This window comes from Pseudorca crassidens, chromosome 17, assembly GCF_039906515.1.
Source record: "Pseudorca crassidens isolate mPseCra1 chromosome 17, mPseCra1.hap1, whole genome shotgun sequence".
NCBI lineage: Eukaryota > Metazoa > Chordata > Mammalia > Artiodactyla > Delphinidae > Pseudorca > Pseudorca crassidens.
The window spans coordinates 82,288,525-82,302,826 of record NC_090312.1 but is presented as its reverse complement, the minus strand read 5'-3'; the positions used below and the strand labels follow the sequence as shown (position 1 = coordinate 82,302,826).

Genomic DNA, 14,302 nt, shown 5'->3' with positions numbered 1-14,302 from the left:
CACAGGCTCCGGACGCGCAGGCTCAGCGGCCATGGCTCACGGGCCCAGCTGCTCCGCGGCATGTGGGATCTTCCCGGACCGGGGCACGAACCCGTGTCCCCTGCATCGGCAGGCGGACTCCCAACCACTGCGCCACCAGGGAAGCCCTATGTAATGTCTTTATACGGTGACAGATGGTAACTAGACTTATTGTGGCAATCACTTTGAAATGTATGGAAATATCAAATCACTATGTTGTGTAACAGAAACTAACACAGTGTCGCAGGTCAACTGTACCTCAAGACAAACGAGCTCATATAAAAAGAGATCAGACGTCTGGTCACCAGAGGTAGGGGGTGGTAGGAGAGGGGTTGGATGAAGGTGGTCAAAGGTACAAACTTCCAGTTATAAGATAAATAAGCACTAGGATATAATACACAATATGATAAATACAACTAACACCGCTGTATGTTATATATGAAAGTTGTTAAGAGGGTAAATCCTAAGGAGTTCTCATCATAGGGAAAAAATATTTTTTCTATTTCTTTAATCTTGTATCTATATGAGATGATAGATGTTCATTAAACCTGCTATGATCATTCCATGACACGTTAAGTCAGATCATTACACTGCACACCTGAAACTTACACAGTGTTACATGTCAATTATATCTCAATAAAACTGGAAGGAAAAGAAAAAAAGAGGTGATTCTCAGAACAGATTTGGAATTTGACACTTGGGTACCCAAATATGGCTTATAGCTTGTCAATGGATAGAATATTAGCTGGTCTTTTTTTAAAAAAAGGGTTACCTACTGAGATTTTGTTTGTCAGAGTTAGAACTCCACTCTGTTAGTGTCTGCGGTTTACTTGAAAGTGAAAGTGGCATTATATTTATAGGAGGATTTAATCACTGAATGTTAAAAACATTAAGCACAGAAAAAAATGAAAGTGATTGTTTTGTAATTGTTATAAGTTCTATAAGCTGAGTGTGAAGACTTAAAAGGCAAGAAGTGCCTAGAGAGAGTTAATTTTAATATTTGGGATAATAATTAAAACATGGGCATGGGAGTATTGCTCCCCATGTACAAAAGCACTTCTCGGGGATTAGAGCACCAATGATTTCCACCAGGACGACTGTCTACTTTGTAACTACAGGGCTATGCAAAATGAAACTAAAATCAGAAAGTACGACATCAGAGAATCAACGTGTTCTTATGAAATTCAGAAGATTTCACTGTCTCTGGTTACCAGAACTTCTAGAAATTGAGTGTCTTAAGAAACTAATAACTTTGCAGACCATTAATACCTTAACATGAAAACTGATCCTTTGCTAATGCAGAATCTATAATTCCACTGGCTAGTATTCTTCCATGTTTAAGAAGTAAAAATGTCTGGGTCTAACCAGTTTTAAAAATTTAGAACTTTCAGTCAAGAAAAAAATTGGTTTGATCGGACTACCTATTTTCTTGGAAAATAGGAAATCAACTCTAAGAAAAATCACTGAGTCACGTGAACCCACCGACGACCATTATTTCAACTAACTCTTCCCACAAGATCTCTACGTTGAAAATGAGACACTCCTTCATCCTTAAACAGGAGATGGATCCTATGAGTGTCTCTCTGTAGAAGAAAAACTTACCAAATAAACTGTATTAGCCTTACAACCTTTACTCAACAACTCAACATTCAGAGAACTGCTAGGAATGAAAAGTGAAAATAAAATGAAAATGAATGAAAAATGAGACTCAGAGAGACCAGGCCATAAGGTTAGAAACAAAAGGCTCAGATCTGGGGGACGTGAACATACAGGCTATGGATGTCCCGCTGAAGGCCTGGCGTTCCAGAATAAGGGGCTGGGGCTGGGGGTGGGATAAAATATCTACTGGCAACATTTAAACCAAAGTGTATTAAAAGAAAATAGACTTGAGGTACCAAAATCCAAGAATAAAAGTACAGGAAATCAATGAAAATAATTTAAAGCTAAAATTCCTCACTGTGCTCCATAAGCAAATCTTCTAGACCACAGCATCACGTCGAGTTAATTTAACATTTTAAAGTTAAATTTTAAAGTCTCTGAGTATTAGCAGAGGATTGCCGCGGTGTGTATGTGTGGATGGACGGACGGATGGATGTGGATGGATGGACGGATGGAAGACAGAGATACATATAATTTCAAAACATTTATTTACCATTCACCATTTTGCAAATACAATTCTCCCAATTTGGCTGGGACAAGAGGTATTTGTGTTAAAGGCCAAGTCAGGAACAAGGAAAGACAAAAACATATTTGGAGTGATAATCCTTTAATAATTCTATATTCATTCCCAGAGAACAATAAATACAGAAATTACAAGCAGTATATGTAACAGTAATGTTTTCCTTAGATACAGAGAGCGCCTACTTTAATACAAAGTAACGGGCAAACACTCGTGTTGAAATCAGCACTGGGGAAAGCTACACAACAGAAGAAAATGACACGTAAAATGAGAAATTGTTTGTTCTAATCACTGAGACTCACACTCCAGGTCTTCTGCCCCAGGCGAAGGGGCGCTGGAGACCCCGCGGCTGAGCGCCCGTTCAGCTCCGGGCAGCTGCAGTCTGCGGTTGCTCAGACTGGAGCTGTTTACCAAGATATTCCCTGAAACACAGGAAGGAGATAGCAAGGGAGATTAGAACTGAAACAACAAAGAATCTCTTTCAAAACTGAAGGACAATATACACTGTCGTCTATGCTTACTTTAACATCTAAAAACTAATAAAATAGCCCCAGAAAACTAATCTTGTCCAAATTTCAAAAGTACCTGTACTGTATGAATTTTAAACACTCCATGAACCACAGACAAACAAGGCATGACACACACAAACAAGTAATTCTGCATCCGATCAGCGGCAACGTCTGCTTTCCTGTTTAGAGAGTTGTGTCTGCTGCCACCGCTTCTGCAATCTAACAAGTTCAAAATCAACGTACGTATGATTCCAGGTAAGTGGCCTGATACATGAGAAACACATTTCCTGACGTTAGAAAGTACAAGTGTTTATCTCTAAGGATTTACACAAGAGCACATGAAAACAATCACTGAAAATAACATCCAGAATCACGACACTTAATCAGAGCTCCTAGTTACCCAGCACTTACTCTGCACTGGCAGAGTCTGAAACCTTCACCAAGATGGTCCTACTGAATCCACAGAACCATCACCAGAGCCAAGAAGCAGTATTCTCATTTTACAGACGGGGCAACTGCGGCTTAGAGCAGTGGTTTCCAAACGTTTTAGGTGACGTTCTACTTCAGAAAATTATTTGAATGGTCTGTGTATACTTCACTCTAAATTGCATACAGATACCACTGTTGATTCCAGGACAGAAAACAATCTTTTCCCTATTTTCCTATGAAGGATTTGCCTAAACTTTCGTTTTTGAACTACCTAATAAGGACCAGAAAAAGAGATCTTTTAAGAATATTTAAAAGATCCCCTCCTATAAAAAGGGAAAAGCTTGAGTTTTGGAATAGGGACTGGGTTTACATTCCGGAGCCTGGCTAAGCTGCCCAGAGCTCACGCTGTGAACCACCAGGTGGATCAGTCCCTTAGGGCTGTGGTTCATCTCCCATGCCAGGACAAAACTAATACTCAGGGGACAACAGTGAATACCGGGACGTGGGGAAGATAACTGATTTCCTCACATAAGAGGCGTTGCTGAAGTAGGGTCACAGCAGGAGGATTAAAACAGAGGGAAGAAGAGTTTTTCCAGCAGAGAATTTAAAAACACACCCAGGGGGATTCTGTGGCGGTGCACTGGTTAAGACACCACCTTCCAATGCAGGGGACGCAGGTTTGATCCCTGGTCGGGGAGCTAAGATCCCACCTGCCTCTCGGCCAAAAAACCAAAACATAAAACAGAAGCAATATTGTAACAAATTCAATAAAGACTTTAAAAATGGTCCACATTAAAAAAAAATTTTTTTTAAACAAAAAATTTAAAAAAACATGCCCAGCCATAGCTTCCTCCCCAGTGTCTTCTGTTCTTGTTTTCCTGGTCAAAGGTCTTTATTACAGATAAATAATAATGCTCCATCCACTACACTCTCATTTTTTCCCTGCATACAAGGTGGCCACGGGGCATTCCCTTCCTCACAACCTTACTGTTCGGTGAGTACAAAAACCAGGGCCCCCTTTCCTTGTCTGTTAAGTAGGGTTTATGCAAGCTAGGATTTAAGCGAAGGACAAGAACACACACAGATGTAAAGGGTTCAACTAAAAACCCGCACATCAAGAATCCCAGATGGAACTCTGCGAGCCCTACTTGAGGTAGGTCACAGGATACCAAGTCTACTGGGAGAAGAGCCCAGATGGGACCCGTGGACAGAAGAATCAAATTTCCTCCTCAGGCTTTCCTGAAATTGTCATTTGCTATGGCATGTGGGTTGTTAAATTCAGAGGGAGCCGAACCAAGGCGCAACTGAAAAAGATCCTGTCCTACAGAGAGAGGACCCAGCCTGCGCGAAGCTTCGGAGAAAATCTACTCCTGGGTTCGGCTCGTAAAGGGTTGTGGTCTGCTGTCCTGACATCAAATGTGGTCAATTAAAACATTCCCAAGATTCACCCAAGCTGCCTCTGAGTCCTGTGTGACCCCAGGCACAGGGCAGTCCGGACACCAGTAGCCTGGGGCTGGGAACACACAAAGGTGGCTACGTCTGCACTTTGTTACCGGCCACCGTGGAAACCTGAGTACAGGTGTGCCCACCCTTATCCTCTCACCTCTGCAGCATCCTGGGAGTGGGCATTCTCATCTCCATCGACAGGGGAGGGAAAGCTGCAATCACCTGCTCAGGAGCAAAGCGGGCAGGTGCACAGGCCAGGGCTCAGGTCCACTCCTCTCTCTACTGTGAGGCTGCGCAGCCTCCAAAAAGAGGCCAGAAAGGTGCAGAAAGCAGACACTGCGCCTATCTTTATAGTAGGAAATAATAACAGGTGTGAATAATTTCTTCAGGTGAAGGTTACGTCACTGTCAGGCAAGAGGAAAAGTGACTATGGACTTTTCTTCAGGGGGCGACAATGCATCTCTAATAGGACGCCAGAAGAGCTACTTAAGTGAGTTAATCTGAGTATTGAGTCAGTCTCGCCAAACACGAAGATCAATACAGTAAAAATTCAACGCATAATTCACCCAAAGGGTATCCGATTTGTACCAGCAATCTACAGGAGCTGGACATTAATTCTTTGCTTCTTCTACCTAAGAAGCAAAATTTGAGAAGTGTAATATTCTCTTCTCTTTGAACTTCATCCGTGACTTTGTAGGGGAACAGAATTTGCTACCCAATATGTGTCTCTTCAACATGAGGATTATTTTAGGCTGATTATTTTTTAAAAAAACGAAAGCCTTGGCAAGTTCGCTTCTTACCTGCCCCTTAACTGCCTAAAGAACTCAGACAAAGGCCCTGGTCCAGGAAGGGCACTGTCACTGGAGATCTACAAAGCACACGGGTCGGCGCTGGGGGGAGCTGCACAGGGCCGGGAGACCAGAGTCCTCTGTGTGTCCCACTGTCCCTGGGGGCCCAGCAAGCATCTGTCACCAAACATCTGCTTTCCCGCCTCCGTGTAAACTGCCTTCTCCCCGCTGAAGTACCCCCACCGCACCTCCTTCTCCTCTCTCAGATGCCATATGGTTTAAAGCTGAGTTATTCCTCCAGCTTTTATCATGATTCTGAGTATTACACACAAAGCAAATTGTTTTTATGAACCGATTTTCCTATGTAAACCACGAACCACGTAAAAATCACAGTGCTCCAAGGTCATCTGGATTTTCTCCTATGTTTTCTTCTAGGAGTTCTGTGTTTTACATTTAGGTTCACGATCCATTTTGAGTAGCTTTTGTGGTTGTCCAGTTGTTCCAGCACCATTTGTTGAAGAGACTAACTTTGCTCCCCTGTATTGCCTTCACTCCGTTGGCAAAGATCAGCTGACTATACTTATGGGGCCCTATTTCTGGGCTCTCTGTCCTGTTCCATCGATCCATTTGTCTACTCTTTCACCCACACCCCCACTATCTTGACTACTTAGCTTTATAATAAGTCTTCAAGTCAGGTGGTGGCAGTTTTCCAACTCTGTTCTTCTCCTTCAATACTGTGTTGGCTATGCTGCGTCTTTCGCTTCTCCATACAAACTTTAGTATCAGATTGTCGAGGTCCAAAAAAAAAAATAACTTGCTGCGATTTTGATTGGGATTGCATTAAATTTATATCAATAGATCAAGTTGAGAACATCTTGAAAATACTGAATCTTCCTATCCATGAACATGGAATCTCTCTCCATTTACTTAATTCTTCCATGATTTCATTCATAGAGTTTAAAAGTTTTCCTCATGTAGATCTTATACTACCTAAATATTTCATTTTGGGGAAGTGCTAATGTAAATGGTAATGTGTTTTTAATTTCAAATTCCACCTGTTCATTGCTGGTATATAGGAAAGTGACTGACTTTTCTGTATTAATCTCACATCCTACAACCTTGCTGTAATTGCTTATTAGTTCCAGGACATTTGTTTGTTTTTGTCAAATCTTTAGGATTTTCTATGTACATGATCATGTCATCTGAAAGCAAAGGCAGTTTTATGTCCTCCTTCCCAATCTGTATACCATTTATTTTCTTTTCTTGTCTTAATGCGTTAGCTAGAATTTCCAGTACAAAGGAGTTGTGAGAGGGGATCATAGTATCCCTTTATTGTCCTTTTACTTTCCATGGGATCTGTAGTGATGTTCCCTTTTTCATTTATGACACTAGTTAATTTGTGCCTTCTCCTTTTTCCTTAGTTAGTCTGGCTATAGGCTTATCAGTATCATTAATTTTTTCAAAAAAAGCTTTTGGTTTCCTTGATTTTCTCTACAAATGTCCTATCTTCAATTTCCTTGTTTTTTTATTCTTACTTCTTTTCTTCTGCTTACTTTAATTTGCTCTTTTCTTCTCATTTCCTAAGCTGGAAACTTAGATTACCGACTCTTGAGCTTTCTTCTTTTCTAATATATGCATTCGGTGCTATAAATTTCCCTCTAAGCACTGCTTGCACTGCATCTCACAAATTTTGAAAAGCTGTATTTTCATTGTCACTTAGTTCAAAATATTTTTAAATTTCTCTTTTCTTCTTTGACCTCTGTGTTATTTAGAAGTGTTGTTTAATCCCGACATATTTGAGGATTTTCCAGTTATCTTCCTGTTATTGATTTCTACTTTAATTCCACTGTGGTCTGAGAGCTGACACTGCATGATTCCTATTTTTTTTAATGTGTTAAGGTGGGTTTTATGGCCCAGAATGTCTTGGTGAATGTTCCAGGTGAGCTTGAGAGAAATGTGTATTCTGCTGGTACTGGATGAGGTAGTCTATAGATGTCAATTCTATTCAGGTGATTGATGGTGTTGTTGACTTACCTGTGTCCTTATTGATTTTCTGCCTGCTGGATCTGTCCATTTCTGAAAGAGGGGGGCTGAAATCTTCAACTATGATAGAATTCATCTATTTCTCCTTACAGTTCTATCAGTTTCTGCCCCACATAGTTTGATGCGCTGTTGTTAGGCATATACATGTTAAGAATTATTATGTCCTTTTGGAGAACTAACCCCTTTATCTTTACAGAATGACCTTTCTTATCCCTGATAAACTTTCCTTATAAGTCTGCTTTGTCTGAAAGCAATATAGCTACTTCTTCTTTCTTTTGATTAGTGTTAGCATGGTATATTTTTCTCCATTCATTTACTTCTAATCTATATGTGTCTTTATATTTAAAGTGGGTTTCTTATAGGCTACACATAGTTGGGTCATGCTTTTCGATCTGCTCTGATGATCTATCTTTTGCTTGGTGCAGTTAGACCACTGACATTCAGAGTGATTACTGATACAGCTGGATTAATATGTACCATATTCATTTCTGTTTCCTATTTGTTGCCCTTTTTTTTTTCGCTTTTTTTTTTTTTTTGCGGTATGTGGGCCTCTCACTGTTGTGGCCTCTCCCGTTGCGGAGCACAGGCTCCGGACGCACAGGCTCAGCGGCCATGGCTCACAGGCCTAGCCGCTCTGCGGCATGTGGGATCTTCCCAGACCGGGGCACGAACCCGTGTCCCGTGCCTCGGCAGGCGGACTCTCAACCACTGCGCCACCAGGGAAGCCCTATCGCTCCTATTTTTGTCTTCCACTCTTTTTCTGCCTTTTGTGGTTTTAATTCAGCATTTTATATGATTCTATTTTCTCTCCTTTCCTACTCAGCACGTCAGTTATACTTCTTTTTTTACTTTTTTTAGTGGCTGCCCTAGAGTTTGCAATATATTAATTTACAATTAATCCATGTATACTTTCAAATAGCACTATACCACTTCACGGATAGTGTGAGTAGCTTGTAATAACCAAATCATCTTAATTCCTTCCTCCCGTCCCTTGAATCATTGCTGCCACTTATTTCACTTATATATAAACATACATAAGCAACGTGTATGAATACATAAAAGCGTACATACTCAAGGATATTGTTGCTATTAGTTTTTTGAACAAACTTCTATGTTACATCAGTTAAGAATAAGAAAAATAAAAGTTTTTATTTTACCTTCAGTTGTTCCTTCTTTGATGCTCTTCCTTTCTTTATGTAGATCTGAGTTTCTGACCTCTATTATTTTCCTTCTCTCTAAAGAACTTTTTTCATATTCCCTGTATGGCAGGTCTACTGGCAACAAACTCCCTCAATTTTTGTTTCTTTGAGGAAACCTTTATTCCTCCTTCACTTTTGAAGGATAACTTCACAGGGTACAGAATTTGGTGAGTTTTTTTCTCTCAACATGTTAAATATTTCACTGCACTCTCTTCTTGCTGAAATGGTTTCCGAGAAGTCAGATGTAATTCTTACCTTTGTTCCTCTGTAAGTAAGGTGTTTTTTCCCCCCTGGCTTCTTTCAGGATTCTTTTTTTTCACCTTTGATTTTCTGTAATTTGAAAATTCCATGTCCAGGTGTAGTTTTTTTGGTGTTTATCCTGCTTGGTGTTCTCTGAGCTTTCTGGATCTGTGGTTTGGTGTCTGACATTAACTTGGGAAATCCTCAGTCATTACTGTTTCAAGTATTTCTTCTGTTCCTTTCCCTCTTTCTTTTCCTGGTATTCCCACCACATGTATTTTACCTCTTTTGTAGTTGTCCCATAGTCCTTGGATATTTTGTTCCGTTTTTTTAGTCTTTGTTCTCTTTGCTTCTCAGTTTTGGAGGTTTCTACTGATATATCCTCAAGCTCAGAGAGTCTTTCCTCATCCGTGTCCAGTCTAACTTATAAGTCCATCAAAGGCATTCTTCATTTCTTTTACAGTGTTTTTGAGCTCTAACATTTCTTTTCGGTTCTTTCTTAGGATTTCTATCTCTCTGCTTAACTTGCCCATCTGTTCTTGCTTGCTGCCTACTTTATCCACTAGAGTCCTCAGCATATTAATCCTAGTTGTTTAAAGTTCCCAGTCTGATCTTCCAACATTACTGCCATGGCTGGTTCTGATGCTTCCTATGTCTCTCTTTTTTTTGCTTTTTGGTATGCCTCGTAGTATTTTCTTGATAGCTAGACATGGTGTGCTAGGTAGAAGAAGCTGCTGTAAATGAACCTTATGTAACGTGCTGGTGAGGTGAGGGAGAGGCAGCTTTCTGGAGTCCTTTGATTGGGTCTCAGTCTTTCTTGAAACTGGGCCTCAGGATTGTGAACTTCATGAGTGCTCCTCAGGGATTTTTCTACCCCTTTGGGTGAGACAGCATGATTAGAGACGGCTAGAGTTGGTCATCTCCCTTCCCCAGGTCAGTCAGACTCTGATGACACCCCAGCAGGCTGGGCTCTGGTTAACTAGTTTCCCCTGCGTGCAGGCCTTGTTAGAACAGAACAATAGTTAGAACTATTTCAAAGTGGTTCCTTTCCCCTCCCCCTGCCAGAAGCCCAAGGGAATTTTTCTCAGATATTTACTGTGGGAACCTGGTCTGGCTTCTGGAGAGAAATCTCCCCATATGGTGGGGGGCCCCCATGACTGGATCCCCTGGAGTTTTTAATCCTCAGACTTGTGCACACGGAGCCTCCTGCAATTCACCAAGCACGGCCCAGCTCTCCTGCCAGGCACTGGTCCCCCGCTGGTCTCCACATGTGAGTCCTGCTCAGGTAAGCCACAACTCCCTGTATTCACCTGCCTCTCCAGTCTCATCCTACCTTCTCCCCTATGGATCCAAGAAGGATTGTTGATTTTTTCAGTCTGTTCAGCTATTTGCCTGTTGTTGAGATGTAGTGGCAACTTCCAAACTCCTTACATGCATAACTGGAAACCAGAAGTCCCTCCGTTTCATTTTGAATGCTGGTTCCAGACCAGCAAGTAGTTACAACAAAAAGCGATCTGCACAATGCAGAGTATGCCCCTAAATGACCACAGTATGTGCAAATCTGGTTAATGTAATGTGCTGTGTGGGAGAAATGTCTGTGCTGCTAGAAGGACTCTTAAGAAGATAGTATGCAATAAGCAAAGTCCACGTTTAGCGCTTCTTATAGACTCCTTTTTCTTTAATTATATTTAGAATGTAAGATTCTTACACGAGAATTCCTCCACTAAAAATATCATAAGAATAATGTGGAAAACTCCAGGTACCCAAAGAGAGACCACAATTTTCTAAATTAGTTTTGGAAAATGTTAAACCCAGAAATGTCATATGTTCATTTAAAATCACATGGAATGTTTTTTAACATGATTATTAATGCTAAAAAGTTAAAACTTACATAAGGGTTTTTTCCCTTCAATTCTGTTCATAAGTAACTGTTTTAATCACTGCATTTATGGCTACGTACTATTTACAGAACAACTAAAATATACTAAGCAGAGGTAAAGGTCCGAGAATAAAGCAGTATCACCCACACCCTCGGCTTGCTGCGTTCCTCTCTATTTACGCACACATGAAAGACCGAGCGAGGGTGACACTCTTGTAACTTATTATTCTGTTTGAAAATAGGTTGAAAAAGAAGCCAGAAACAAGGAGAAAATTCCACAGGAAACCCTCTACCTACAAAATTCAGTGTTTCTTTCCTGAGGTCCTGAGCTGTCCATATGCACATATTGCTGCTTCTGAATTAGAGGCTGATGACATTAAAAATCATTCGGTAGGAGAAAAACGATGACATTTTTATGATGTTAAATTATAAAGTATAAACTGAGGGTCTATATAAAAGTTCTCTAAAGTAAGCTGTCACTGTTTACATATTTTGCCAAATTTAAGATTATAAAAATCCAGCCCTGCTCAAAAGAACGAGGGACATACCAGGAACTGCACATGGGGATGGGAAGATCAGAGCCTGCACGTGCCACTTACAGAGCTGTGGATAGGACTGACCCGCTCGAGGCCCCCTGGACTGAGGAGACCCTGGTGCGTGCCCAACGCACACCCCAGCAACACCATTCGGCCCCCCATGCCACCCACAGCAGTCAGGGTTACACGTAACCCACCTGTCATTCCACATAAACACAGGTGTTAAGTGGAAGGGAGAAACAGTTCACGGAAATAATTCTGCAATCAGTCATAAAATCGTGAAGAAGAATTAAGTAACATTTTCACATGATATACAACTCTATGCTCCATGTTCTATAATCAGGGATAAGTCCTTCTCTACATTATCAAGAAAAGTAATATTTAACTCCCTAGAGCAGAGTCTAAATCAAGACCCAGAGACAATGCAGTTCCATGATGTTGTGAGTATCCAATATCCAATTTATACTTAAAATGTAATTTTTAACTTAAAACCAAAAAAAAATTCCCCTCAGTAAAAAAGAAATGTTAACTTTACTATATCCAAAATTACGATTTCGTCTAATCAACAGAAACTGGTAAAAATGCAATGCCAAAAAATCTCAAAATCATTTATGGTAGAAAAAGGTAAAAAAATCAAGAGTGCGCTGGAAATCTGGAAACAGCCAGGGAGGGCCTCGGAGAAAAACAACAACACAGAGAACATGCAAAACTGTCAGGAAAAGCTGCTGCTGCCATTCAGACAGACTTTCATTCTACTTTTACCCATGGGTATATTTTCATTATCTTCAACCAATTCATTTCACTGTATTGTACTAAAATATACCCTTTCTAAAATTTTGTTTTAATTAAAACAAACAAAATGTTGAGAGGAAACCAAGTCAACTGTGCTTTCAGGTTTTATTTGGTGTGAAACATCTTTCGGACACCAGTCCCATGGTTTAGGTTAAAAAGCCTCTATTTCAGGAAAGTAGAAAGGCAGACTTTACCAGCATGATTTACTAAAGGCAACTTGGTTACGTGCATAAAGATACTGATTCAAAATCCTTTTACATTTGGGGAAAACTCTGCTGAAGATTTACTTTCCAATGGCATTCTATTTGGTCTCACACTAATCTGATGTTGAAATGAACTGCTATGACTTGAGCAATTTTCACTCTCTGGCACAAAGTGCCAGAGAAATGCGTATGTCACAACGAAAGACACAGGTCACGTGTGAGTTCTAATCTGCATGTGAAAATGCCTTTCTCAGAGAAAGCACAGGAAAATGCTGACACTAAGCTTCTCCATTCAAGGGGACTTATCATAACTAAAACATTAAAGCTAAAGTAGCTTGGTACATAACTAGAGAGGAGGGGGGAAAAGGATATTCTCTCATCAGCTAGTCAATGACAAAGAGCAAATAAACCAGTGTTTGGCTATAGAGACAATTTACCTTTCCTTTTGTAATCGTACATCAAAAAATTTACTGAGGCCAAATCAGATTCCTAAATTCAAGAAAAAGTTTTCAAATTTTAAATGTTTCATCTTTAATTCATGATCATTTGCACAATAAAAATTCTTAACCAAAAAATTTTCTCCACTGGCAAAGGGAAAACTCCCAGTCAACATCCTATTCCATACCCAGCTTTTTTTCCACATTGGAAATATACATTAAAAAAAAAGGGGGGGCTTCCCTGATGGCGCAGTGGTTAAGAATCCGCCTGCCAATGCAGGGGACGTGGGTTCAAGCCCTGGTCCAGGAAGATCCCACATGCCACGGAGCAACTAAGCCCGTGCGCCACGACTACTGAGCCTGAGCTCTAGAGCCTGCGAGCCACAACTACTGAGCCTGCGAGCCACAGCTACTGAGCCTGCGAGCCACAGCTACTGAGCCTGCAAGCCACAACTACTGAGCCCACGTGCCACAACTACTGAAGCCCGCATGCCTAAAGCCCGTGCTCTGCAACAAGAGAAGCCACTGCAATGAGAAGCCCGCGCATGGCAACCAAGAGTAGCCCCCACTCGCCGCAACAAGAGAAAGCCCACGCGCAGCAACTAAGACACAAGGCAGCCAAAAATTAATTAATTAAAAAAAAAACTAACGATAAATTCTTCAAGAGAAAGAACTATTAAAATGAAGTTGTTTTTTATTAACAAAAGAAGAATTATGCTTCAACAGCCCTACTTTCAGCAAAAGGGGAAAATAAAACTGTATTTAATGGAAACTTCAGGAAAATATCTGTCAATAAAAGTTCACTGATTGCAACAGCCTCCAACTCTATTAAATGCCAACATTCTGTAAACGAACTTCATGAAAGAAACAGGAACAAACCAAGAGAGAGAAAATTACTAATAATTAATTTACGTTGAAAAATGTGGCTCAGGGTAAAGTAAAAGAAGGAGGGAATCCAGTGGAGTATTCTCTAGTTTCCTGACAGACTTGAAAGATTTTTCTCTGCTAAATAGTAGATAAAAAACCATTTTTGAGTGCCCTCTGCCTTGAATCCCATTCTTGCACAGACGATATGAAAAGAGTAAAAACATTTTCAGTCCCTCAAGCACCACGCGCACCAGCTCTGAAATCTATCCCTAGTCCATCTACTGCTTGGTACCAACTGTTACCATTCTAGTCCATGGCACGAGCCATCCCTACCCACGGCCACAATGAGAATCTATGAAACGGTCTTCCTGATGCCACACTCACCCCCAACCATCCACTCTCCACAGAGGAGCCTGTGAGACCTTTCAAAGTACAAATCAAATCCTGTCACTCCCCTGTTAAAACCTTTAACCATGACTTTCAACTCATCCAACAGAAGGACCCACCAGACCCTCCGTGATCAGATCCCGGCCACCTTGCCTCGCCCATCTCCTTTCCTTCTGGCCTCACCCACTCCTTCAACTTGCCCTTGAAGCCCAGCACTGCTCACAGTTCCCTGTGGTGGCGACTGGCGCAATGCAGGATGCTGAACAGCATCCCTGGCCTCGACCCACCAGCTGCCATTAGCACCACCTCCCAGACCCCAGCTGTCACATCCAAACATGTCTCCAGGCGTT

At 41.1% G+C, this 14,302-nt stretch overlaps 1 protein-coding gene across 3 annotated transcripts in view; it reads right to left on the bottom strand.

The window, feature by feature from the left end:
- Window positions 1-2,148: 2,148 nt before the first annotated feature.
- The window catches only part of ATP6V1H (ATPase H+ transporting V1 subunit H), a 72,888-nt gene continuing 60,734 nt past the window's right edge, over window positions 2,149-14,302 (bottom strand). For all 3 annotated transcript variants that reach the window (XM_067712328.1, XM_067712327.1, XM_067712329.1), the window contains one exon: window positions 2,149-2,619. In XM_067712328.1, the coding sequence (XP_067568429.1) occupies window positions 2,559-2,619 (61 nt within the window). In that variant the 3' untranslated portion in view covers window positions 2,149-2,558. The remainder of the gene's footprint in view (window positions 2,620-14,302) is intronic.